Consider the following 27,832-nt stretch of genomic DNA (forward strand, 5'->3'; position numbering starts at 1 on the left):
AAGCCATTTCAGCCTTGATTTGCCCAGATATGGTTTGTTTGCAGTGACAGATAAAACAGTTGCTTAGCTTGTGATTAATGTTATCAACCGAGCTAATGTTACACATATACAATTAGTTTTAATCAGGTTTTTAATTTTGATTTTTCAATGTAGATGGGACAGTGTCACAGAGCGCTAAGTTTTTCTAGTTTGTCTTCCATGTTGAATTGCAATGAATAACATAAAATAGTGAAAAGGTAAACCGTAATCTGCCAGATGTTCAAATTTAAAGTGTAGGTTAGCAAAATCTGAAAAAAAAAGAAATATCAGAATATTACAAATAGGTTGTAACCTATTAATTCTTCCTTGAAGAACACCCATCGATGTTCTGCAGCAACTAAAATAAATTAAGCCTTTCAATTTGAAATGAATAATTTGTGCAGGTGTCCCAACTTCTGTGTCAGTGAGTACCGTGGTGTCCTATACAATCCAAAGGGAATTAGAAACTGGAAAAACTCTGATAGAAAGAGATTTTGCAGACCGAAAGTCACAACCCAGTCAGAGGACAAGGTTGAAAAAAGCGAGTCTCAGTTTCTGTTGTGAAGAGGAGACTTTGTGCTGCAGGTTTGACATGGTGACTGGCAGTAAGAAAGCCATTCCTTAATGGACAAAATAGGGCCTTGAAATACTGGCTGTGGAATGCTACAGACTGCACAAAATCTCTATTTATGCTATCACTGTTATTAACAGTGACTTCAACAGTATTTAAAAAAATAAGCAAAGTAAGAATTCCTTTAAAAAATACACATTCAGAGTTACGAAATTGGTAGATAATATATAGTCAGTGTCAGAAATTGTCAAAAATAAATGTAAAATAAGAGTATATGTGTGCAGTGCTCACAAACGGAATCCCAAAAATAAAAGTTTTTTTTTTTTTTTTTATTTATTTTATTATTAATAACCAATTGCTTAAACTTTTTGCAGGTTAAAGCAACAGATTACATCAGAGGACACTTGTTATTTGATTTTTTGATTTATATAAGAAGACTTGAACTGTCACATTATCATGAGAAAATGATATGCACTGGCTGATTATCCCTAATCCGAAATTCCTGGAAGCAGAATTAATTTGGATTCCAGATGTTTTTGGATTTTGGAACATTAGCAAATACATAGTTAACTATCTTGGTATGGACATGTAATCAAGTAGGGAAATGCAACCAAAACAGCTAAATGATGACTCGTGCATATAATAATTCATATCATTGAGCCGTAATTGCAATGTGCGTTGATGTGACAAACCTATTACACATTTCACGAAACGTGATGAATATAATGTATAGAATATTGTAGTTTCTTTTTAAGGGCACCAATTCTGTGTATTTACACTGAAGAACTTTTTTGATTTTTCATTATTTTCTATAGTTTGTATAGGCTACTTGTTTTAACTACTCATGGAACTGACTGATAGGTTAGAAATATCTCTGTCAACCTCCATTCCATCATGCCCTCTGTGCTGTAAGCCAGTTGGAAACTGACTGATTAGGTGCCACATTGTTTTCCTATGGTGTTACTGTCTGTACACAAAACGTAACATGCTTTTACCAGCATGTAAAGGCAATTTGCAGCAGTGTCTGATTTTTTTCTTAATCAATCGGAGCCATTTACTGCACTCATATTGCAATAAGGGCAACTAATGAGAGTGAAGGTGCTTTTGTTAATATGAGCATCAATATGAGTTTTGAAGTGTGTTCATATAGGTTCATATACAATATGATTGTAATTTATAAAGATAAATTGTGTACAAATATGGTTATGCTAGTAAGCATTTTCCATTTGGTTTGGATTTTTTTTTTTTTGGAGGTGCCATACAGAACATTTGAATTGCAAAATAGATAATATAGTTTTACTCCAATCCTCCTTCCCTTCCTGTGGAGCTTATTAAAATTGTCATGCAACATCTGTCCCAACTTGTGGAGACTTCACTCGATAGCCAATCTAGTGATTGTTTTCTGTGGCCCTTACTGCTTCATGGAGGAACCCAACCCCAGTCATCGATCACATGCCGTAGCTTCATGTCACTTCGCAGGGAACACCTGTGCCACACCCTCTGCTCCCCTGAGTTGCAGCGTTGTGGCACTCGATGCATCACAGGGGACCAGAACCCTTCTCCAACTGCTCAGAATGAATAAATTCATTTGGAATCTGCAAATATGTTATTCTTATCCACTCTGCAGTGTTTAAAAAAAAAAAAAAAAAAAATTAGGGGCAACATAGGTGGCACCATGTTGGTGCTCCAAAAGTATCTGATTTTGGAAAATTCAGATTAGGAATATCTCAACCTGTATTAAAGTTGACATATACAAAATGAATACAGTTTGCAACTATAAGGAAAACTGTTTTCACACTTGCAAAACTGTGTGTAGACATTTTTGTGAGTAATGCAAACATAATAAAATGTGATAAAAGCTAAAAGTAAATTCCTGAAAAACTAAAATAAAAATTAAAAAAATCCAAATGGCAATATAAATTAAAATTAAATAAAAACAAAAAAACTAAATACAAACTAAACCTAAAAAAACACTTAAAACTAGAAAAACACTTTCTAACCATAAAATAAGTTTAATGTATTTTGAATTGACAGCTGATCATTTTTATTTATTTTAAATTGACAAAAATGGATTTTTAAATTTCCATTAAAAGTATTTTTAAGCAAAAGGTTCTGTTTAGTTTACTTTAAATTTTTCCAAGTCCTTGTTTGAAATTTAAGTGAAAGAAGAATTTACAGATCAGTACTTGCTACTTTTTCCATTTTGCCCTTCTCTTTGTATGAGTGGAGTCTTGTTTAGTATTCAGCTTCTATGTTCATGTTGCTATCGGGTTACACAGTCATCATGTCATCATGTCATCATGATCTAATTTTCTACTTGTATTTTGATGAAAAGTAATGTTTTTATTATAAATATCTTTGTAGTACATGGGCAATGGACAGTCTTGCTGCATTCTTCAGCAACATCAGGAAATGGTTTTCTGCTAACGTTATCCAGCTGAACACTACTTCACTTCTGTTTACACTGCATACCCATTCTTATTATATTGCCATAATGGAGTTATGGGGAAAAACAAGTGTTACCGCATCTTTGCATTTGAGACCCAACAACTGTTGAAAATGGTGAAGCTGTACTACTGCTGACCTGTGCAATCCTAGAACTTTTAAATTGTTGCACTCCTTAATGTTGCACATTCCAAACGTCTGCATGGTTTGACATTATGTGGGGAAAATAATGGGTAGAGCAGTGAGAGAGTGCCTCAATTGCAGCACTCATTTCTGTGAGCTTTTATGTGAATTTGTTGAAAAAACTTACTGTGGATTTGCATGCTGAAAGATTCTTTAGCACAAGCAAAGTATAAAATTATTATTAGCATCTTTATTGATTTATGTTGTTGTAGGGCTTATTTTGTTGCCTCTGTGGCTTTGAGGTGGAACTGTAAGCAGTCTGATATTTCTACTTGTTCATTTCCCAGCATTGAATTTGGCCCATCCATGGATCCAGCACTTCCTACTGAGCACACCAGCATTTGTAGTAATGTTTTCCTTATACTTAGTAAAGTTTATTGCAAAATTCATTATTCTAGGGCAAGGAAGAGGCAAACCTTCAGCGAGTGGCACGTGAACTACAACGCACTAATACTATAGAATGGCAGTTTTAAGAGGTGTATTTGCATAACAGGAAAGCAAATAACATAACAAAAAAGTCTTAAGTCTAGAATGAGAGCAAAGCCAGCAAGAAATTAATGAAAAACTAACACAGGGATTTAACAAATGAAAAGAATCAATCAAGTTCAAATCTGAAACAAATTGACGAGAGGGAATGTGTGAAGTGAAGGACGTGCTACCAAAGGGGTGCTCTTATTTTATTATTATTGATAAAGGCATTTGCAAAGGCAAATTATTCATAAAGGCACTTTCATTGCTACTAAAATCATTTAGTTTTTCTGATAGTGTTGTTTTTGAGCAGTTTAATTTTTGACCTAAAAAATGAATGCATAGAAGAATGTCTTATTTGTTTTGTTTTTTTTTTTCCTCCTCCTTACAGAGTGAGAATGCACGGTTGACACTATGTGAACATCCCCAGTGGACACCCATTATTGTGATGCTGGGTTTGCTTCAGTGTAGCATTCCTCCAATACTGAAATCTGAACTTTTGAATTGCTTAGCTGCATTTGGGAAATCCCCAGAGATTGCATCTTCCCTTTGGCAATCTTTGGAATATACACAGGTACTAGATAAATGCAATAAATTAATTTTTCTCACTGCAAGAATCTTTAAAGAACCAGTTGTGCAAAATGTGTGGTACTGGTTAAGCAATTTTGTTTAATATTGACAGAATGGGAACAGTGATTTATACTATGAGGCATTTGTATTTCATTTTAACTTATATTTCAATTGCTGACATAGGTGCTGCTGTTCATTTAACATATGTACTGTAATCAAGGGCAGGTTTTGAATTTCCCTCTTTTTCGAACCTGCCCCATGAAATAATATATTTCAAAAATGTATACATTCAACCTTCACTCTTAAAGAAATCTATTCATACTGAAGATACAATGTAGCACGCATCTAACTTAGGAATTTGCAACGCTGTAACATCTGGTTTTGATGGCTAAGTAAACATGAAACATTTTGTACTCTATCACCAAACCTTCTTTCCTTATTCTCTTTTCCTTACTATCAGTAAACTGTGATAAGTGAGTTAATGCATTGAAGTGAATGGAGAAATATGAAGACTATGAATATATGAGCCATTGACATTTTAAACTTTTATAGTATATATTCTCTTTAGTCTGATTAATGCTGTTAGCTTACATCTACTTCTGCTACCTTCACTACTTGTTACATTTGTTAGTATATACACAAACATATATATATATATATATATACCAGTAACGGCGCACTGCACGATAGCGTGCAGTGAATACACTTGACTTAAGCATTTGTAGTTTTCATCCTCTTTCTCTGCACGTTTAGCATTTGTTTGCTCAGAGGTTGATGCACTTGCTGCTTCCTGAGCAGCTCTTCTTTTCTCCACCCTAGCGGCCCACTACTTCTTCTCTTCTTCCGTTGGCATCTTTTTGTGTTAAAACCGATTAAGTTAGTCTTTGTGTTGCAATTACTTTAATTTTTCACTTAAACCTGCACTTAAGTCCTCAATCTGCCTTAAGAATGATTTAAGATGTGAAGAGGTAGAGGAAGTGACGGTGAAGGTGGTAGGGATGAGAATGGCGCCCGTACACATGCGCCACACGACCACCCTGCTGGTCGCTGCCAAGAGTTGATTCTACAATAAAATAATATAAAACGAAAAGAGGAACAACCTTGGAGGTCAATCAACACCCCGAAAGCAGATAGTAGGTGTCACGTAGTATATGCGTACCAAATTTCAGGTCAATAGGTCAAATGGTTTGAGAGCGACGGGTGATTTAAAATCCTGGACAGCCATGGTAGCGTATTATATAAGAAGACAGATATAGATACACACACACACACACACACACACACTTACACATTAATATGTATATATTTATAAGTTCAGCATTTATTGAAACATTAAACGTTGAGAAATTAAATAATCTTCAATATTAGAAAATTATTTTTATTAATATTTTGCAGAAAATAAATGTTTAAATGTTTCACCGGGTGTTTTTGGTGATATACTATAGCTGTTTTATTCAATGTTACTTTGTAATGCGTAGGAGACATTATTATTTATATTTTTTCAAAGATGTTAATGCTGTAATAGAATTTTAATTATTTCCATTCTTTATAGATCCTGCAAACTGTTCAAGTTCCGGGACAGCGCCAGGCAACAGGGATTGAGGTACGAATGTTAAATGGGGTAAAGATTATAAATACAGTGCAGAGCACATCTTTAAATTTTATTGTTACATGTACAGAGTGCAGTGAAGGTTTTAGTAACTTGTTTGACCATCGTCCAACATGCTGCTACTCTTTGACTTTATGATCAGCAAGTACTAACAATTTAATTGACAATTTCCTTAAAACTTTGGAAATCTTCCTTTCCCATATGCTACTTCATATTGAAAAGTGACAGTCAAAAATGAATCAGTTCAATGTCAATGTCAATTTGTTTATATAGCACATTTAAAACAACATAATAATGCTGTGGCCAAAGTGCTTTACAATAATAGAATAAAAGAAAAACAAAACAATTAACATAAAACATAAATAGAAATAAAATATATGAACATAAAATAAAATACATAATAAATAGAAGTAATGTTATATACATAAAAAATAGAAGTAATGTTATATAATCACAAAGAGGAAACCATCAGTATTACTGAAGGTCATGGAATGCAAGTGAATAGAAATGAGTCTTTAATCTTGTTTTGAACAGTTCAATTGTAGACGACTCCTTTATATGATGAGGTAAAGAGTTCCACAGGCGAGGCACAGCAGCTGCAAAATCCCTGTCCTCCTTGGTTTTACACTTGGTACAAGGGACAACCAAAGACAGCTGACCAGAAGATCTAAGCACTCTAGATAGCTGATGTAAAACACACAGTTCAGATAAATAGGCATGAGCAAGCCCATGTAAAGATTTAAAAACTAGCAGCAAGATTTTAAAATCAATTCGAAAACTGATAGGCAGCCAGTGTAAAGAAGCTAAAATAGGAGAAACAGAGTCATACTTTCTTGCCCCAATCAGAAAGCGAGCGGCAGCATTTTTTACCAACTGTGACCTGTGTATCAGGGATTTGTTAATCCCAGAATACAGTGAGTTGCAGTAATCGAGGCGAGAAAAAATAAACACATGAGTAGCTATCTCAAGATCCCTAGAAGATAAAAAAGGCTTTATCTTACCTAATAGACGAAGTTGGAAAAAGCAACTCTTAACTACAGAATTTACTTGTTTCTCAAAAGAGAGGTTACAATCAAATGTAACACCAAGATTGCGGACTTGAGGTTTGGAAAAGACAGAGAAAGAGCAGAGAAGTCCACGACCAATTTGGGCTTTAGCTGATGGACCCACTATAAGCACCTCCGTTTTATTTTGATTTAGATCATGAAAATTATTAGCTATCCAGGATCTTAGTTCAGACAGACAGTTGTGGAGTTGATTTGTTGTAGAGTTGCAGACAGGAATATAAACCTGAGTATCATCAGCATAACAGTGAAAAGAAATGTTAAATTTCCTAAAAATCGCTCCAATAGGGTGAAGGTATATGGAGAATAAAATAGGACCCAAAATGGATCCCTGAGGAACACCATATTTAGGAGGAGCAGTAAATGAAGAAGAGGAATTAAAAGTCACTGATAAGTGTCTACCAGTTAAATATGACCTGAACCAGTTAAGAGCAGCCTCTTTAAGCCCAACAAGATGTTCAAGCCGCAACAGCAACATCTCATGGTCAATAGTGTCAAAGGCAGCAGACAGGTCAAGGAGGAGAAGGACTGCTGCATCACCTGAGTCAGTAATAAGAGAGATGTCGTTGAACACTTTCAGGAGTGCCGTTTCAACACTATGATAACACCTAAAGCCAGATTGGTAGATCTCAAATAAATTATTGGAGTTAAGGTGATCAACCAATTGATTATAAATAATTCTTTCTAGAATTTTAGCCAGTTGTGAAATTGGACGAAAATTGGCTAAAACTCCAGGATCTAATTCTGTCTTTTTTAGACGGGGACGGACTGTAGCATGTTTAAAAAATGAGGGCACAACCCCGAACTAATAGAATCATTGATGATGGCTAGTAAGGGTGGGCCCAACACATCAAAGGCTTCCACTAAGAGACGTGGTGGTACAATATCCAGAGGCCTGGGGGCTGGTTTAAGGGTGTCAATGGTTCTTTTTAGCTGTGAAAGTGAGACTAGAACAAAGGATTCTAAGACAATGTCATGATTAACAGTAGGAAGTTCATAGCCCGTTTGAACAATGCCATGGTGGATAGTATCGATTTTGCTGACAAAGAATGATAGAAACTGGTCACATGAATGAACAATGCTATTTGATCCCATCGCAGAGTGGGGGTGAATAGCTGCATTAATTGAATTAAATAAGACCCTAGGATTCTTTGAGTGACGGGATGCTAAATCAGCAAAGAAGTTTTGTTTCGTTATCTTAACTTCAGCCTGGAAATTGAAAAGAGAAGTCCTAAAAATCTGTTTAGAGACAATCAGTCCATCTTTTTTCCAACACTGTTCAGCAGTTTGACAGGCGCGGCGCAGTGATCTTGTATTTTCATTTAGCCAGGGAGCAGGTCTACCCTTATTACTGCATATCTTGGGTGGAGAAATTGAGTCTAAAATCATTTTACAGGAAAAATTTAATTTTACGACAGAATCATCGATACCATTATTTTGGTCATGCACATAAAGACTAGAGAAAATGGTTTTAAAATCAGATATAATAGAAGAATTTAAAAAGCATGAGCAGCATGGGGGACAGCTATTAGTCGGGACATCAACAGTAATATTCAGATCCATCATTATTGAAAAATGATCAGTAAAAGAAACATCACATAAATCAGTATTATTCACTGAAATATCACGAGTAAGAGCAAGATCAAGGGTGTGACCGAGAGAGTGGGTTGGCGTATTAATATGCTGTATAAAATCAAATGAGTTCAAAAGTGATAAAAAGTCATTGACCAAAGGTTTCGATTGACAACAAACGTGAATGTTGAAATCACCAACAATAAAAACTTTATCATGAGAGAGGGTGATATCAGCCAAGAGATCAGAGAATTCAGAGATGAAAGTATCATTAATTACAGGAGGTCTATAAACCACGGCAAACAGCAGAGAAGGGGAGCTGCACACTTCGAAAAGTTGAAGTTCAAAGCTGCTAAACGGACCCATTGTAAGGCTCTGATACAAGAACATACTTTTAAAAATAGTGGCAATGCCCCCCCCCCCCCCCCCCCCCCCCCCCCCCCACCCACAACGAGTCATGCGAGGAGAGTTTAAAAATGAATAACCTGGTGGAGTCATGTCAGTAAAACAAGAAGAGTCACCATTTAAAATCCAAGTCTCAGTGATGAAGAAGAAATCCAGATTATTTGAGGTAATAAAGTCTTGCAGAATAAAAGTTTTATTAGACACTGATCTCACATTCAAGAGAGCAGCCTTGATAGAGGTAGAAGAGCTCGTTGCAGGATGAGCACTGGTGAGCGTGCGAAGATTAGCAGTGTTTACTACTCGATTGCAGGCCGAGGAAAAGTGATGCTGTCTTGAAATGGAGAAATTAAATCCGATGTCCAGCGCCCATGAACCAGTGTTGGAGTCCTGAGCAGGAGAAGATGGGTCATACACTACTCGCAGGCATCGGGAATCAAAGCTCTGGGACTTGAGTTGGCGTTGTTTAACAGCAATTCTGGCTCTTTTCCCACGACGGCGGCGGGTGCGTTTTGCGTCTCCGAGGGGCATTCAACTCACTGATACAGGTGAACACCGGCGTCCAGATGAAGAAGTCAGGAGATGAATAAAACAAAGGTGGAGGTTCACAAAAAATCCAACCAGGAGATGAATATTGAGAGGAAAGCAAGCCAGAAAATATGTTTAGTAAAGACTCACGATCATAGGACAGTGGCTGTTGGGATAAACTAAAACATAAAAACAAAGTTAAAACATAGACTAGAGAGACGAGCAGAAGGCCAGCCACACCAGTCGGCACCATCTTCAGATTAGTGAAATGAATTAAGTTTGACTTGCAAATTGTTTTTTTGGCTAGATGTCTTAGGTAGCTTACATATTTTTTAGCCTGCTAAATTGTATATTTTTAAAGTTGCTACTTGTGGAAGACAACATCAAATGTTATTCCATTGTATTGCTGGGTCCATATTCTCACTCACACACTCCTACTTGCAGCCAATTTAGAATGGACAAAGTATCTGTAAGCATGTGTCTGTAGGATGCTAAAAGAAAATAAGAGAAAACTCAAACATTCATTATAAAGATAACATGCATCACATAAGCAGCAAAATGTAGTTGGACTAGAAGGTGGACTTATTTTGTAACTTTTATGTTTGTTTGTTATGTTTTAGACACATAGACACATCTGTTTAAACACGCAGTGAACAATGTAGGAACCTGTTAACATAAATGGAAATAGTCTTCCCATTAATTAATTGTTGATTAAAACAAAATTATGATTTATAACGGAAACTTAAACATTCAACATAAACACATGCAGCCCTTTATTCCTGTTTCTCACTAAGCCTTAAAAGGAAACGTTTTTAAAGCTATTTATGAATGATAGACTGAATGGAATACATCTTTACCTTCATTTTCTTTTTTTTTTTTTTTTTTAACATTTTATTGAATTTATTAAAATCAAACAACATTCCATACAAATAAGTCAAGTTTTACAAAACTAGGTTTGAAACAAATCAACCACCTCCCATGGGAAATAGAGCTAGGCCAACAGAGTAAAATGTTAATACAGTGGAACCTCTATTCACAAACGTCTCGGTACACGTACTAATCGATTTACAACCAAAAAGTTCACCAAACTTTTGCCTCGGTTCACGACCACACACGAACACATACGAACAAGCCAGTTTCCCTTCCGTTTTATGCGCGCCGATGATTTCCGCACGTGTTGCATTGTTCTCGGTCAGACGTGCGTGCTTGCATGTCCGTACGTGCTTTCACTGTGAACTCTTTGTGCTCTATTTCATTTCCCTTCCGGTTCGTACGCGCCGATTACTGTATTTAAGCATGTGTTCAGCCTCTCCCTGTTCATTGTTCTCAGTCAGACGTGCGTGCTCTACAGTATTTCGTGTGCTTTTGCAGTTAACCATGGCTTCTAAGCAAGTGAAGAGTGGTGAGAAGAAAGTTTTGCAGAAAATTGAAAGTAAAGAAGGAAATTATTGAAAAGTACGAGCGTGGCGTTCGTGTTACTGATCTTGTCGCCGAGTAGTAGATTTTGACTATTCTAAAGCAGAAAGAATCTATTAAAGCAGCTGATGTTGCAAAAGGAGTTACAGCGTTAACCAGGCAGAGGCCTCAAGTGCTGGAAGAGGTGGAAAAACTGTTGCTAGTGTGGCTGAACAAGAAACAACTTGCAGGGGATAGCGTAAGTGAGGCGATGTTATGCGAGAAAGCCAGGAAGATTCATGGTGATTTGCTGCAAAACTATCCTTCTACGAGTGGCGAAAGTGAGGAATTTAAAGCCAGTAGAGGATGGTTTGAAAAGTTTCGCAAGAGAAGCGGCATTCATAGTGTGGTAAGGCATGGAGAGGCTGCTAGTTCCGAAGCTGAAGCTGCGAAAGAATTTGTGAAAAATTTCACAAAATTAGTGGAGGACGAAGGCTACATCCAGCAACAATTCTTCAACTGCGAAGAGACCGGATTGTTCTCCACCCAGTTCCTCCTCACTTCATGCCAGAACTCGACTCATGCAAGGTTAGTTTTCTTGGTGGTTTATGGTTAGTTTTTGTATTACGGATTTTTCAAATGTTCATTTTTCGGTTCGTAGCGTGAATTGTTGCAATGTTACTTTTCTCGTTTTTCAAATGTTCATTAACTCATTAAAAAAAAGTTTACACAGCGATCGGGTTGTAAGGCTGTTAGCGTGAACTCCTGCAATGTTACTTTCTTGGTGGTTTATGGTTGGTTTTTAAATAAAGTTCGGATTTGTTCAAATGTTTCTTTTTTCCCCCTGTGCTTAAAACTCATTTATCAAGAGTGTTTACAGCGATTGGTTGTAATGCTATTAGCGTGAACTCCTGCAATGTTACTTTCTTGGTTGCCTATGATTGGCTTATAAATAAAGTTCAGATTTGTTCAAATGTTCCTTTTTTTCCCTGTGCTTAAAGCTCAAAAAAAAAAAAAAAAAATGTTTACAGCGATTGGGTCATAAGGCTACAGTATAGCGCGAACTCTTGCAATGTTAGTTTTCTCTGTTGTTCAAGGTTTTCTCAGTGTTATTCAATGTTTTTACATTTAGTGTACTATTACGCTGTGCATTCTATGGTTTAATTAACTATGTTTAAAAAAATATATATATATTTACATACAGCTTGAGTGGTCTGGAATGGAATAATTGTGTTTCCATACAATCCTATGGGGGAAATTGCTTCGGTTTACGACCAGAGTTTTGGAACAAATTATGGTTGTGAACCGAGGTTCCACTGTAGTAGTAAAAATAAGTAAATAAATGAATAAAAATTAATAGAATAAGAAAAGGGAAGAGAATCTGCTTCCTCAATGTAAATGTTCTAAAATGTTATTGATTAGATCCTGTCAGGTTTTTAGAATTTTATTTTTTCCAATATCAAATAAGTATATAGCATCAGTTACCCACTGACATAATAGAGGTGAGTTAGGATTCTTCCAGTTGAGCAAGATAGGTCTACATGCCAATAGTGAAGTAAAAGCAATTATAGTTTTTTTTTGTCCTTCTCCAATTTAAGCCCATCTGGGAGTACACCAAACACAGCTGTTAGTGAATTAGGAGGAATTCTGACTCCAAGGCTGTCTGAGAGACATTTACAGATTTTGGTCCAAAATGATGTTAATTTGGTGCACACCCAAAACATATGGCCTAGCGAGGCTAGAACTGGATTGCAACATTTACAGGTTAGATCTTGCCCTGGTAACATTTTGGACAATTTTAAATGAGACAGATGCACTCTATATATAATTGTAAGTTGAATAATTGTATGCCTTACGCATATAGAGCTAGAGTGAATTCTGTGCATGGCTGCCTTCCACTCCTTTTCTGAAATGTTGAGTAAGAGATCCTTTTGCCACTGTACTCTAGGATCTTTGAAAAGGAGGGACTGTAAAAAGTTTTTATATATTACGGAAATGCTGTCTGAGTCCTCAAGACCGATCAATATTTTTTCCAGAATAGAGGTTGGTGGGAGGTGATGAAAATTGGGCAGGTTTTGTTTAATGGAGTGTTATGGAGTGTAATTGTTCGTAGGATGCAAAGACATTAGCTATATTCAGATCTCTTAAGTGATTTAATCCCAAATGTTTTCCAGACTTTAAAAACTGTGTACATTTGAGAGGGTGGAAAAATGTGGTTATCGTGCAGACGCGCCACAGATAAAAGCTTCTCTATCTTGAAGTACTTCCTACATTGGTTCCATATTCTGAGTGAATTAAGCAAAATAGTATTTTTAGTATATTGGCGATTAACTTTTATTTATTGGGGTACAAAGCAAAGAATACAAAGAAGTTCTGCAGGACTTTATTTCATTGCGGACCAAACCTGTGTAGGTTTATTTATTTGTGTCAATATTCAGGTTTTTATAGCTTGTACATTTGCTGCCCAGTAATAAAACTGAAGGTTAGGAAGAGCCTTGCCACCTTCTGCCTCAGGTCTTTGTAGGGTCATCTTTTGGATATGTGGATGTTTTGAATTCCAAATAAATGAGGTTATGGTTGAATCTGATTTCTTAAAAAATGATTTATTGATGTATATTGGAATGTTTTAAAATAGAAAAAGAAGCTTTGGAAGAATATTCATCTTGACAGTGTTAATTGCTTCCAGCTAAAGCGAGATGAAGGGTAGACCATTTATGCAAGTCCTGCTTAATTTTTTCCATGCAGGCAGCACAATTTTGTTGATAAAGAGCTTTATGTTTGCTTGTGATGTTTACCCCTAGGTATTTAAACTCATCTGCGACGATAAAAGGGAAGGTGTCCAACGTAATGTTGTGTGCTTGAGAGGTCACTGGAAAGAGCACACTTTTATTCAAATTAATTCTGAGACCAGAAATCTTTTGAAATTCTGTTAGTGCTGTTAGGACTGCAGGCACAGTATTTTGTGGATTTGATATATATAGTACCATATCATCTGCATATTGTGAAATTCTCTGTTCAGGTTGTTCTCTCATAATCCCCTTTATCTCGTAAGCATTTCAACAGTGAACTGCCAGTAGCTCAATGGCAATTGCAAATAAGCAGTGGTGACAAGGAGCATCCTTGTCTAGTACCACGTTCTAGTTTGAAGGAGTCTGAAATAATGTTGTTAATACAAACTGAAGCTTGTGAACTGGTATACAGTAGTTTGATCCATGCACAAACGTTTGGGCCAAACCCAAATTTCTCCAGTGTAGTGAAAAGGTAGTTCCATTCAACCATATCAAATGCTTTTTCTACATCCAACGATAATATCATCTGTGGTGTGTTAGACTTTGTGGGTGAATATTTTACATTAAACAGGCGTCGAAGATTGGAAACTAAGTGTCTACCTTTAATAAAACCAGTTTTGTCTTGATATTACTGAAAGAAGCACTTTCTCAATCCTTTTAGCTGGGACTTTGGTGAGTATCTTAACATCATTATTAAGGAGTGAGATTGGTCTGCATGATGTACTTCATAATAAGTCCTTATTTTGCTTAGGAAATATGGTAATTAATGCTTGGCAAAAAGTTTGAGGTAGAATTTTATTATCTCTAGCTTTTGTAAATGTTGCTAATAAGTGTCAAACTACCTTAATTGAGAATTTATTATAAAATTTGTCAGGGTAGCCATCAGGGCCTGCTGCGTTCCCACTCTGATGTGAGTTTATAACATCTAGTAATTCTGATAGTGCCAGAGGTTTATCCAATTCCTCTGCACTGAGTGTATCTTGTTGTGGTATTTGTAATGTATCCAAAAACGCATTAGATTGTGTCTTGTCGTCTTTAAACTGAGTAGAATATAAGGACTTGTAGTATTCTCTAAATGTGTGCATTATGTTTTTATGGTCAATGATTTAGTCTCCAACTGTGTTGGTAATTGCTGGGATTGGATTGTGAACTTCCTGCCTGTGGATTTGCTGAGCTAAGATCTTATTAGCTTTATCTCCATGTTCATGGTAATGATGTCTTGATTTAAAAATGAGTTGTTCTGTTTCATTAGTTGTTAAGAGGTTGAGTTCTAAATGCAGAGCCTGTCTTTTCCTATGAAGTGTCTCATTTGGACACCTGGCATATTCTTGATCTATTCTGGTAATTTCACTGATTAGCTCTGATACCTTCTTAGTTTCCAATTTATTTTTGTGGGAAAGATATAAGATAATTTGTCCTCTTAAGAAAGCTTTCATAGTATCCCAGAGTATTCCTGTACAGATCTCTGAGGCTGTATTTGTCTCTAAAAAAAATCGATTTGTTTGGGTATAAATTCTGTACAGTTCTTATCTGCTAATAAAAGTGGGTTAAGACGCCAGCTGAGAGATGAGTATGTAGGGCACAATGATTTGAGCTCCATGATCAAAGGCGCTTGGTCAGAGATAACAATAGCATCATACTTATAAGATTTAATTAATAAAGTATCTATCTATCTATCTATCTAATTGTAGGCAAAAAATTGTTATCTATAAAGAAATAGTCAGTTCTTGAGTAGCAGTGATGCACTGATGAGTAGAAGGAATATGCTCTTGAGTTTGGGATTAGAAATCTCCAGGGGTCTGATAAGTTGTGATCAGTTACAAACTGTGTAATTGTTTTTGCAGTGTTAGAGTTCATCGCCCCTGTGGCAGGAGACTTAAAACACAAAGTCCCTAGCCATTATAATTTTATGAGTGTTTACTTTGGGAATGGATGCAAATACATTTTGGATGAAGTCCCTGTCATCCACATTTGGTGCGTAGATATTTATCAAAATCACTTTACAGTTAAATTGGCCATGATCACATCTCCCACAATTTCAGATACTACATCTGATACTACAAATGATATTGTTCTACGTATAAGAATTTCCACACCTTTAGTTTTCTTTGTGAAGCTGGAATGGAATATTTGGCCAGTCCTGTCTCTATGTGGCCGAAACTGATCCTTGCTTAATAAGTGGGTTTCCTGTAAAAATACTATTTTAGTGTTTAGACCTGTTAGGTGAGAGAATGTTTTCTTTCACTTTGATTCATGATTGAGACCTTTAACATTCCTGCTTACAAAGTTACCTTTTTTTTAAATGTAATAAACAACAAAGATCTGAAAATTTACATTGACAGTTTTGAAATTAGTCCTTTCATTTTGCCTAATAGGTTTAATGTACTTCCTCCTTTAAGGTTGAATTAAATGAGATTGAATCTAGATGTGAAGAATATCCCTTGACCAGAGCCTTCTGCCATCTGATTAGTACACTGGTGGAGAGCTCCTTTCCAACCAACCTAGGTGCTGGACTGCGGCCTCCTGGGTTTGAACCTTACCTTCAGTTCCTTAGAGACTCTGTCTTCCTACCATTTCCCAACAGAGCCTATCGACGTGCAGCTGAAAAGGTAACCTTGGCATTCTAGGAAGAGTATTTGAACAAACTGGCAAATCTTCATGTTAAACTGTGTTACATTTTATGATTGTCATAAGCTGTTTGTACAGTGCATTGATTAAATATAGCATTGTAATCATACTCTGCATAATCTAATCTAATATCTTAATGACTGAAACTGAGACTGTGTATTACTTATTGATTGTAATTGGGTAAAATGCATATTCCCTTTAGATTTCCAGCAGAAATTTTGGCAGAGTTCAAATGAGGCTGTAAAGATCTTATATAATAATCATTTTGTTGCTCCTTTTAAAAATCTTTTATTGTTTTTTCCCCATGATTTTTCCCCATTTCTCCCTCCCAACCCCACAAACCAATGCTTTGTACCTTGGCCAGTGGGAGGTGGCAGAAGCAGTTCTGGAAGTTTTTCATAAACTTTTGCAGGGCTATGAACCACAGCCCAGTGACTTTGTGGAAGAGTTTGTGGAGCTTCAGGGTAAGAACCATTATTTTACTAGCATTTCACTTTAGATTTTCAGTTTTCATGTATAGGTATTAGTCAAGTGAATCTTTTTTCTTCTTTTTTTTTCTTTACTAGTGTAGCATCTTTACTGAGGTTTTGCATAATGACAGTTTCCAAGACATCCATTTTTATTGCTTTCTGTCAATGCAAATTTCTTTGATTTCTTTATGCAAGAATTCATTTACTTTTATATCCACTAACAACTTTGGTCTTGGCTGCCATGTTGGTCTTGTTCATTTTAGTTTTTTAAGACAAATAATAGTAAATGGAAGTATCCATGTTTGATTCTTAAGGCTGTTTTGCCAGTCTGATTCTTCTGTTTTCTTAGCTGCTGTTGTCTACATCATGTGTAAACTTGTAGTGAACCTTCTGTCTTCCCTATTCCATTCTTTTGTACTTACAATTGCTTTTTCTAATTTACTCAATGAATATCTTTCTTAAAATAAACTAAGTTGAGTATCATTTGCATAAAATCATCTGCGTTGTGCTTTCTATGCTCTTATTACCGCAACTAAAGATACATGTACTTATATGACAGCATGAACTGCTTGTAGATAAGGTTAGTCTTTTATTTGTGTCAACATATTGCAGTAGTTTTATTAAAAATAAGTGTCAGTCGTTCTAAAACCGTTCACATGTGAGATGCCCGTGCACTGTGCCATCCCCGGGAGCCCTGTATTCCTGAGTTCCCGGGAATGGATTCCCTAGAGGGTGCGGTGGCACAGATGAGTGACAATAGCAAAGCAGCAGAAAGCATAGCAGGAGGAGGTAGCAGGATTTGGAGGTTCCAACATACAGCCACAAACAAGTAATGCTGGGTATTACAGGTGTGATCCCCCCAGAGCCACAAGCCAGGTGGTGTGAACATCAGATCAGTTCTTAGTCATAAAGCACAATAAAATGAATTGAGAGCAGACCAGCATAGCAACTATAATCAAGGAGACAGATCATCCCAGGCTCCTAAGTCGCCAGGTACAAAGAAATGTTCGTAGGTCTCGTCCCGTGATCCACAGATTCAGTTGTTACCAGTCAAGGTAAAGTCTATAAAGTCCATAAAAATTAATCCAAATCCATACAATTCGAGTCGGCTGCATCCACAAACTACGTACAATAAAGAAATAAAACAAGCATAAAAAAGTGCAGGATTAAGGCAAATTTTACGAAAAGTGTTAACAGGGAGGAGTGGCAACAGCATGCGTGTGCCAACGTCCCCTCCTCTGTTACTTTACTTCAGCATCAGTCTTACTAATGTGCCTATTAGTAAATAATGGATTAAATAATCAGAACACTTCGAAAAGCAGAATAAAAATGATGTTAATGAAGATGAAGCAAATGAAAATCAAATTAAAAAAAACATTAAATTATCCCCTTGTAACATACAGTATTTAAATGCTTGATGCAAGGTAATAAAAATGTACCAAATTTATATTTGTAATTTTTATGTTTACCCCAAAACAAAGAAACTGGGGAATAGCATCTTGCTTAATTTGTCTTGAAGTCCAACTTAAAACAAGAGTTGGTTTTGCCAAAAGGGATCCCCGGGGCTGAGCTTGAGAACACTGTTTTAGAGGTTTTCACTCAAAACATTTGTCATTTGCATGTGTTTGGCTACTGAATAGCCAAAGAATAGCAGAGAGTGAAACTTACTTCTAGCTCTGTTGGAAAGCATAGATGTAATTGAACACAAAACTGATTTCTTTCACCAGGAGAGTCGGTTGCTGCTGGAAAGTCACCAGGATACTGCCTTATGTTCCATCTTCTGAATGATTCACCTATGTTCAGTCTTTGCCTTACACTTCTTGGAGAGGGAGTCAATCATCTAGACACCTATGCCCCATTTCCAGGTTTGTGGTTATGAAGTATTACTTTTGGGTGTGAAAATTTACAAGAATAGCTGTTTACTTTGCTTAGAAGGTAAAATGTGCATGTGTGAATGATTTAATGTTTTATCTTTGGAGTACAGGGTTATGTTTGTATGCACTTGTGTTGGCTGTTTATTTGTTAAAATGTTATTGTTGCTACAGTGCAATGTAAGAATACATAATTGCAGTTATGCATAGAAATGTGGGAAGGTTCAGCACAGCATTTATGCAGACTGCTACTGCAAATGGTAATACAACATGCAGGGCTTGCATTTCAACACAGGAGCTTGCTAGTTATTTTATAATTTGACTTGGTTGTAAATTAAAATCTTGCTGGTCTTTCAAGGCAAAAAAAAAACTTCCCTTATTGCCATTTTGATTAACTATGGAATTAGTTCAGAAATAAAAATACAGGATTCATGCATGTTTTGAGTGTGCAATAATATATCGAGTCAGCTGTGACTTGCATTTTAACTTGTAGCATTATGCATTTGAAAAAGGAAGTAAGAAATTATAGCAAGAATAAATTCACTTTTATTCTGCATATTTAATGGACAAGGCTCAGTTGTTTGTTCAGAATTTTATCCATTTTCTAATTGGCCAATTCTTTCATTCATTTTAGAGTTCCTGTTATTTATTTTTTCTGCACTATACATGAAGAAATAAAAGTTTCAAAATGTGTGGCTGTTTCTGTACCCATGGCCAGTCCTCAGTGTGATGAGAGAGGTTTATGAAGTATGCAATCTGATGTTGATTAGGGTGCTTGGCTGATTGTGCATTCACATGCAAATGCGAGCAGGTCAGTCAAGTGCTTCATTCAAACCTTGGAGAAGGTGGTGGGGGACAGCACCTGCACCCAGTCGGGGATATAAAGGGAGCCTGCATGGCAGAGAGGGGGTCTAAGATCAAGATTAAAAAGAAAATGAGAAAAGAAGGAATGGGTGTTAAGGGATGAGAAAGAGGCAGGAATGTGAGGAGCAGTGCTATATGGAGGTGAAGGCAGGTGGTCCGGGAGTATGCCCTAAGAAATTGAGTGGCAGGCCTGTGCTTGAGTGTGGGGCTGGAGATGGGGTGCTCCATAGTGCTATGCAGAGGAGTAGAAGCAGCCCTGTCATGCAGCTCCTCCCTGGTAGACAACGATAGACTGGCCTAGGGAGACATAAGTGTGGTTTGGATGGCAGTTCTATGGATGCTACATGGATTGGCAGTAGGAACCAAACTCGGGATTAATAGTAGACCGCACCTGTTGGTGGCCGTCTCCTCATGCTGCAAAGTCCTAATGGGATAAGCTAAGGAAACATCAGATTTTAGAAAAAGGAATTGGGGCTTATATCTGTTTTAAAAGAAGAATCTGCATGAGTTTTTAATCTTGTTTCTTTATCAGATTGTTTATTGATTTTAACCTCCACCTTGCACATCATTTAATTGGATTAGTTATTTATTGACTATTTGGAATACACAGCACTTTATGAACACTATTTGCTTGTTGATTTAAAATAAAAGCACTTAACTATTTTGCACCAACCCCTAGCTGACTGTGCGTGTCTTCATTTGTCCAGCTCATCCTCAGGTATTTTATTAACGGTTCTGGGTTCAGGAGATTCCTGGAATCAACTAGGGAGCATGGAGCTAACCCAGACCATCACACACAGGTTAATTCCAAAATAAAGTTAAAATTGTTTATTGTTTCAAAACCTACATATTAGTCAGACATTTATATAGTTTAGCTCATATTTGAAGTATGAGGGAAATCTAATGATACAACATATGATGTGTTAACAAACGTGCATAATTGCAGAGATGTGCAATTGGTGTGGCTGCTAAAACAGTGTATGTCACTACTGAAAACAATTCTGCACAAACCCTTTGTGCCCATTAGTTGAGTTTTTGAAACCACAGTAATGTTCATCAGTATAACAATTAAAATGTGATGAATGTAGTGAAAGCTCATACAACACATATTAGAATGATATGAGAGCAAATGATTCTCAATCTCTAGTAATGAGTAATTACTGTAGTTAAGGTTAGTCAAGCTCAGGATATATAAGCTTAAGCAAAAGATTGGTTTCTTATGATTACTGAGTCACCTTTAAAACAACAGAATATGTGAATTTCCCCTTGGAATTAATAAAGTATCTATCTATCTATCTATCTATCTATCTATCTATCTATCTCTCTCTCTCTCTCTCTCTCTCTCTCTCTCTCTCTCTCTCTCTCTCTCTCTCTCTCTCTCTCTCTCTCTCTCTCTCTCTCTCTCTCTCTCTCTCTCTCTCTCTCTCTCTCTCTCTCTCTCTCTCTCTCTCTGAACATTGCCTGTTTTAAAGGAGTTCTTAAGTATTCAATTTGTCTTTAGTTGAGAGGGTTGGATTCAGAAGTTGGCAAATATGAAAAGGAGGAAGTAGAGGATTTGAATTTGACATGTTTATTAAATTGTACTCTTAAGTACAAGTAAGAGTTTTAGTGTCTTCTATATGTACTAATGCAAGAATTAATCTTATAACTATAAAAGTCATGAACCTAAGAAAATAACTTGCTGACAAAACTGATTTCAAAAGTTTCTTGTTTCAAAATCTGACGTCTGTCTAAACGATAATTTCCAGAGTAATATTGTCTTCAGTAATTCATGTGACATGGATAAAATCATGTTTGATTTTTGTATTGATTTTAAAAGTATTTATTTTAAAGAATCAGTGAATACATTTAGTACATACACATGGTAAAATATATCGGGTAGTCCATGATAATCATATCTTTCTTCATAAACACTACACTGAAAATCCTCCCCAGTCTTGTAAAATCCCTCACCCCTTTTGTTGTTACACTGGGGGAACATCTCCAACCCCATCCCAACCAAGAAGGAAAATTGGGGCCCTGTAATACATCTGACTCCACTTACCTTTACACATTGCCTTCAGTATCTATGGTTATATGTAGGAAATACCTAGCCCTTAAGAAGCAGCTAAGTATTAAGGAAACACAAAGTGTTAATTTGTTTGGGGCAACTCAATATAAACACTTGTAATAGGGGCATCCATACAAAAACTTCTTGCTGTGTAAGAAAAGTGTGGGAGTTGGCAGTGTATGTAATCAGACGAGATAAATGGGAATGAGATGGTAAATTTTAAAGAGAGTGCTTTTACAATCGGAAAGGGAGGTATCTAAAATACATGAGACCAGCTATCACAAAATATCTAACTGTAATATCGTGGTATTTCCATCTAATTACCCTTTACCTAAGGGTAAGTGTACTCATCAGGTTTGTTACTGGGTTGGTCTACTGTCGCACCTTAAGATTATCACACACATACATAGATATAAACATACACACAGATGCTAACCACAACAGTGCCCCATGAATGACACACACACAGCTGGTTAATCTCTAGCACTTTAAACTACACAAGTGCCTTAGGAATACCACAGCCTGTCACTCTCTCAGCACTTCAAGAGACTTATTTATTGTTGGCACGAACAACATACAATGTTTTGAAATATATCTCAGCCCTAAATATTACTTCAGTCTCCAAGAATACATTTAAACATGCAAAGGCTGAGCAGCCTTGACTATAGGCCATTTATCAGCCAAGAATGTCTTACTTTACGTACTGTTCCCTACTCTTGGGTGGAGCTCTCACCCACAACCTTAATAAACCTCACAGCACGGAAGTAATGTCAAAGTGCTCAAAGAAATCTACCTTATTACTTCAATCACTCTAGATATTAAGACAAAGCATAGAAAGTTAATAGCAGCATGGTATTTATTACAGGAATAATAATAATAGTAGAACAAAGAATAATAGAAAATAGGACTGATAGTAAAGTCTGGATATAAACCGTATAGTCTTTAGTAAAGCTTAGAAAAGTTAAAGATAAGGATGAACATCTCAGGCAGCTTGTGATCTATCACTCGTAGTTGTTCATCAGATGCTTTTCTGATGATCAGATGGAAACAGCCGCAAGTTGCCAGCGCCCTCTTCTGACGTCTCTCTGTTCTCTTCTCCTGACGTCTTTGTCTGCTTATTCTCAAGTCGCTGTTCAGACAAGGCATATTTATTATAAAATTCTACTGGGGGGTTCACTCGTCCTTTTTCCCAATCAAAACGTTTGATGTTGCTTATTAGCTAACTTGATAATAAATGAAATATTCGCCTTTCACTTGGTTGACTGTGTGTTTGCACCATGGTGAAATGACTATAATGTACATAATAGCCAGAACTAGCTAAGCAACATGTGGACTTCGACTTCACTCAATGCAATGCATGATGTAGGGACTTGAGAAATAAGATGCAAGATTTTAAATAATGCAAGGCTTTATTTTCCAATTGATGCATAGAGGTTAAACAATGTTTTTATACTACACGTTAATGTTTTAAGTGGCCTCTGCCAACACTTCAGTCAATGAGAACATCAGTAGCAGGACATGAAGCTGTACCTAGAGTAGAGTGAAAAGGATGGAAAGTCAAAGGCAGCTAAAACAAAATGCTACTAAAATCACTGTTTAAATTCTAGTAAAATAAAAGTAAAATCAGTAGTATAGTAGTAATGTAAATGGCTGTTTATGAGTATGGTCTAGCTGCTGTTTAGGTTCAATGTCTCTCTAAGTTTTAGCATGCAATGAGCAGTCCCTTAGTCATGATATTTGACTATATTGATATCTGTTTTTGACAAAGTGTTTTACTGAATTTGCACAGCATTTGTTTGACTTTTACAGTTGAAGTATACTTTGAGAGAGTACTTCACTAGTCAAAAACTTTCATTATTTTTCTTCCATAGCAAGTCCCTATGTGCACATTACCACAATCTGACCCTCCATGCACACCATTAATTTCCTTAATTTATCTTCAATTATATTGATTTTTGTAACTGCAGCTGCATGACCTATAAATTGGCAACTGGACAGGCAACACATTTCAAAAGATGCTGCATACGAATGATGTTTCAGTTTAGAACTTTAAGTGGATACCATGATTCAGTTACAGATAATTACATACTACTCACTGTAAGATTGCAATACCCTTTTCATCATTTAGCTTTTATTTTGGGAAATGTTTATCAATATTTACATAGTAGTATATGATTGAGTTTTTTTCCCTCTAAAATGTTTCTTTTTATGTTGTTTTACAGGAAAGAAGCATCTGGAGAAAGCAGTGCTGCATTGCTTATCTCTTCTTAACATGGTCCTGCAAAAGGAGACACTTTTTATGAACATGTTACGTGAGAGCCAAGCTTCAGTGATTGTTACACCTTTGGAGCAACTTCTGCAAGGAATCAGTGCACAGACCAGGAAAGCTGACCATGTTGTTAATATTGCCAGGTCAGTGCTTATTTTATATTCCAATATAAAATCCATATTATTGCTTTTTTACTCAAAGTTCAGAATAAACAAGAGGTATGGGTAATGCTGAGCTGAACAAAACAACTGAAAGCAGCACATCAAGAAACAGATGATATTAGTATCATAGATATAAACCTTGGTTATTTTTTACTCTTCCTTTTCAAGGAAAATCATTATTGGCAGTGCTTAACCAAACAACAAAAATCAGCTTGACTGACACACAGTGAAAGTGATTACTGTTCCAGAAAGTATTAAATACGTTTAAAAAAAAAAAAAAGATATATATATATATATATATATATATATAAAATATAAAATACAGTCCTGATCAAAAGTTTAAGACCACTTGAAAAATGGCAAAAAATCATATTTTGCATGGTTGGATCTTAACAAGGTTCCAAGTAGAGCTTCAACGTGCAACAAGAAGAAATGGGAGTGAGACAAAACATTTGTTGAGCATGCAATTTAATGAAAACAACGATTAAACTGAAACAGGCTGTTAGTTCTAAAATTGTTTTATACACGGTTTGAAGTCCTGGGTCCAAAGCCTTAAGCACACCGCACGGCAATAATTCCAGCCCTTGGTTAAAAAACCAAAAAAAAACTACCAATATTGTATATAGAAAAATACTTAGTACATCTAATACACATCCCATTAACTGACAGCACCATAACTGAAGCCAGTTTTGTTACAAAATTGCCTTGGTGAAGCTGGGTAACACAGCTAGTATTTAAGCATAGGGCATGCCCAAGATTAGTTGTGAAGGTGTGATTGTCAGTACTACTGACAATAGATATCAAAATTAAATACAGTATTTTCTGCAATACATTATCCAACTTAAGTCTATTGTAATTTTTTTCTTTTGTTTAGATTTTCAGGTGTGTACTGTGTACACAGTTTAAAATGTGTTTTTTTTAATATGTCAGGTACCTCTACCATGGTAATTCTAATCCAGAAATTGCTTTTGAAAGTGCCCATATATTGCGTTGCATTTCCCGCTATCCTAATATTCAGACTCGACTGGTTGGGGACTTCACTCGTGACCAGGTATGTGAGATTATTTGACTCTATGAGTATCACTGCACTATGTTATCTACTGAAGTCAGCTAGGGTATTACTGAATGTATGTAATTAATAGATAGATAGATAGATAGATACTTTATTAATACCAAGGGGAAATTTACATACTCCAGCAGCAGCATACTGATAAAGAAAATATTAAAGAGTGATAACAATGCAGGTATACAGACAGTCAATAACTTTGAATAATGTTAATGTTTACCCCAGCCCCCCGGGTAACATTGAAGAGTCGCATAGTGTGAGGGAGGAACGATCTCCTCAGTCTGTCAGTGGAGCAGGAAAGTGACAGCGGTCAATTAATATAAACATCATCAAAATAAGAAAATTATATTTTACCTTGAATTTATGGTACTGGACAAAACAGATCCTGCACAAAAAAGAACAATATTGGCCTGAAACAAAAATGTAAAATATTCATTTTCTTATGACTTCAGGAATTTTGCAGTCTCCTCCTGTGTTTAATGTTTGGTATTTTGAATAACAGCTCATAATATCACAAAGCAAAAAAAGCAACATAAAACAATTATACTGTATGTATCCTTGTACTGACATGCTGTAGTCAACATTACAGATGTCATTTGTGTGTCTAATATTTTCTGATATTTCAAACCACATATTTTGTTTAAAATGTTTTTTGTAGTCAGTATGTGAGAAGCTAATGACTGGATTTGTAGAGTGTCTGGACAATGAAGATGCAGAAGAATATGCACAGGAAATAGAAGGTTAGAATATATGAAATTTAAATGTGTATCTCTCTCTCTCTGTATGTATATATATATTCATTCATGGCATTTGTAGTCTGTGTCACAATCTGATTGTATGGGTGGTTACCTACCAGGTAACGCTTGTGGTTGGCCAGCAATCTGCTAACATCCGCCACGGTGCCCTCAGTTTGTGAGGAGCAGATCATAGAATGGTTGAAATAGTTTACTGTCAAATAAATGCAAAGAGTACGCGACACGTGTTTCGCCCTCATTCTGGGCTCATCAGGCGTACACACTCCACTGCACTCCCTCTCGGGAATTGAACCTCGGACGTCAGCGCCAGAGGCGATGCCCCTAACGTTGCGCCACGGCGTGTGGTTCGCTTATTTGACAACATGTAGATCAGGGTAATTACATTCACGGCATTCGTAGTCTGAATCACAATCTGATTGTATGGGTGGTTACCTACCAGGTAACGCTTGTGGTTTGCCAGCAAGTCAGCTAACATCCGCCACGGTGCCCTCAGTTTTGAGAAGCAGATCATAGAATGGTTGAAAATAGTTTACTGTCAAATAATGCAAAGAGTACGCGACACGTGTTTCGCCCTAATTCTGGGCTCATCAGGCGTACACACTCACTGCACTCCCTTACGGGAATCGAACCTCGGACGTCAGCGCTAGAGGCGAAGCCCCTAACATTGCGCCACGGCGTGTGGTTCGTTTATTTGACAGCATGTAGATCAGGGTAATTACATTCACGGCATTCGTAGTCTGAATCACAATCTGATTGTATGGGTGGTTACCTACCAGGTAACGCTTGTGGTTTGCCAGCAAGTCAGCTAACATCCGCCACGGTGCCCTCAGTTTTGAGAAGCAGATCATAGAATGGTTGAAAATAGTTTACTGTCAAATAATGCAAAGAGTACGCGACACGTGTTTCGCCCTAATTCTTGGCTCATCAGGCGTACACACTCACTGCATATAGCCAAATTCCCGCACTTTGCAGCGGTGAAGTATTGCTTTTAAATTTTAATTAAGAAGAAAAGAAAACCTTTTTAAATTGAGGGAAAATATACCAATAACAATTTGTTAAGGATCTGTTTTTTTGTGAAGCGGCCTTTACACAGCCTGTCCGCTGTTTTATAAACGAACGCCATATAAGGCCGTCCTTTTTCCTTGCTTAGCGGTTCTGTATTGTTTTATTGTTCGTTTATTACGATTGTTATAGTTATTGTGTAGGTATTTGAGACTCACTTTTCTGTTCAGGTAGCCATTTCCTTTATGTAATCCGCGGATTCTCCGCTATTTTTTGTTTGTTTATTACGATTATAGTTATTTATTGATTCCCTTCTTTAGCTGACTGCCTGCTCATATAAGGCGCTCTGCTGTTTTTTTGTGAAGCAGTCTTTACACAGCTTCTCCGCTGTTTTATAAACGAACGCCATATAAGGCCATCCTTTTTCCTTGCTTCGCCAAGGAAGCAGCCTTTTTATTTAATCCACGGGTTCTCCGCTGTTTTATTGTTCGTTTATTACGATTGTTATAGTTCTCTTTGTATACCACGTTGTCAGTTCAGCACTCCGGTTGTAATATGACCAAGCCGTGCAAGCTTACTGTTGAGAATGCAACGTATAGTTGTACAGGAGGAAAGCAATCTTGCCAAACTTAATTTAAACTTACGGTTTACACCGTGCTTTGTTTCCGCCGTAGCTGCACTTATGAATATGCTTGTATGCGTCACTCGCTCGCTTCTTATTGTTTCGCTGCCTTCTCAATTGTGTAATGAGTGATCACATGTGCTGCGTTCAGTCAGTTCACATGAGCCGCTCTCTTGTGTGATGTTGCAATGTCCACGGGTTTATTTAATGTTAGCTAAGACCCGGCACTTAAAAGTTTCTCGCTACAGCAATTTTAACTCTGTTACAAAGTGATCCAAAGTGTCGTTTATACCTCGTGTCTTCTCATTAAAGTTGTATGTCGCGTATATGGTATTGCAAACGGCAGCGGGAGCATTTCTATAAACTTAATTTAAACTTACGGTTTACACCGTGCTTTGTTTCCGCAGTAGCTGCACTTTTGAATATGCTTGTATGCGTCACTCGCTCGCTTCTTATTGTT

The 27,832-nt window shown here is 36.7% G+C and overlaps 1 protein-coding gene across 2 annotated transcripts in view; it reads left to right on the forward strand.

The window, feature by feature from the left end:
• nup205 (nucleoporin 205) overlaps positions 1-27,832 on the forward strand; it is a 193,212-nt gene that overhangs the window by 35,894 nt on the left and 129,486 nt on the right. For both annotated transcript variants that reach the window (XM_051920262.1, XM_051920268.1), the window contains exons 10-17: positions 4,077-4,259; positions 5,808-5,858; positions 16,014-16,223; positions 16,607-16,706; positions 18,440-18,577; positions 23,720-23,909; positions 24,858-24,978; positions 25,652-25,733. In XM_051920262.1, coding sequence (XP_051776222.1) covers positions 4,077-4,259; positions 5,808-5,858; positions 16,014-16,223; positions 16,607-16,706; positions 18,440-18,577; positions 23,720-23,909; positions 24,858-24,978; positions 25,652-25,733 — 1,075 coding nt within the window. The remainder of the gene's footprint in view (positions 1-4,076; positions 4,260-5,807; positions 5,859-16,013; positions 16,224-16,606; positions 16,707-18,439; positions 18,578-23,719; positions 23,910-24,857; positions 24,979-25,651; positions 25,734-27,832) is intronic.

This window comes from Erpetoichthys calabaricus, chromosome 1 (genome assembly GCF_900747795.2).
Source record: "Erpetoichthys calabaricus chromosome 1, fErpCal1.3, whole genome shotgun sequence".
NCBI classification, from domain to species: domain Eukaryota; kingdom Metazoa; phylum Chordata; class Cladistia; order Polypteriformes; family Polypteridae; genus Erpetoichthys; species Erpetoichthys calabaricus.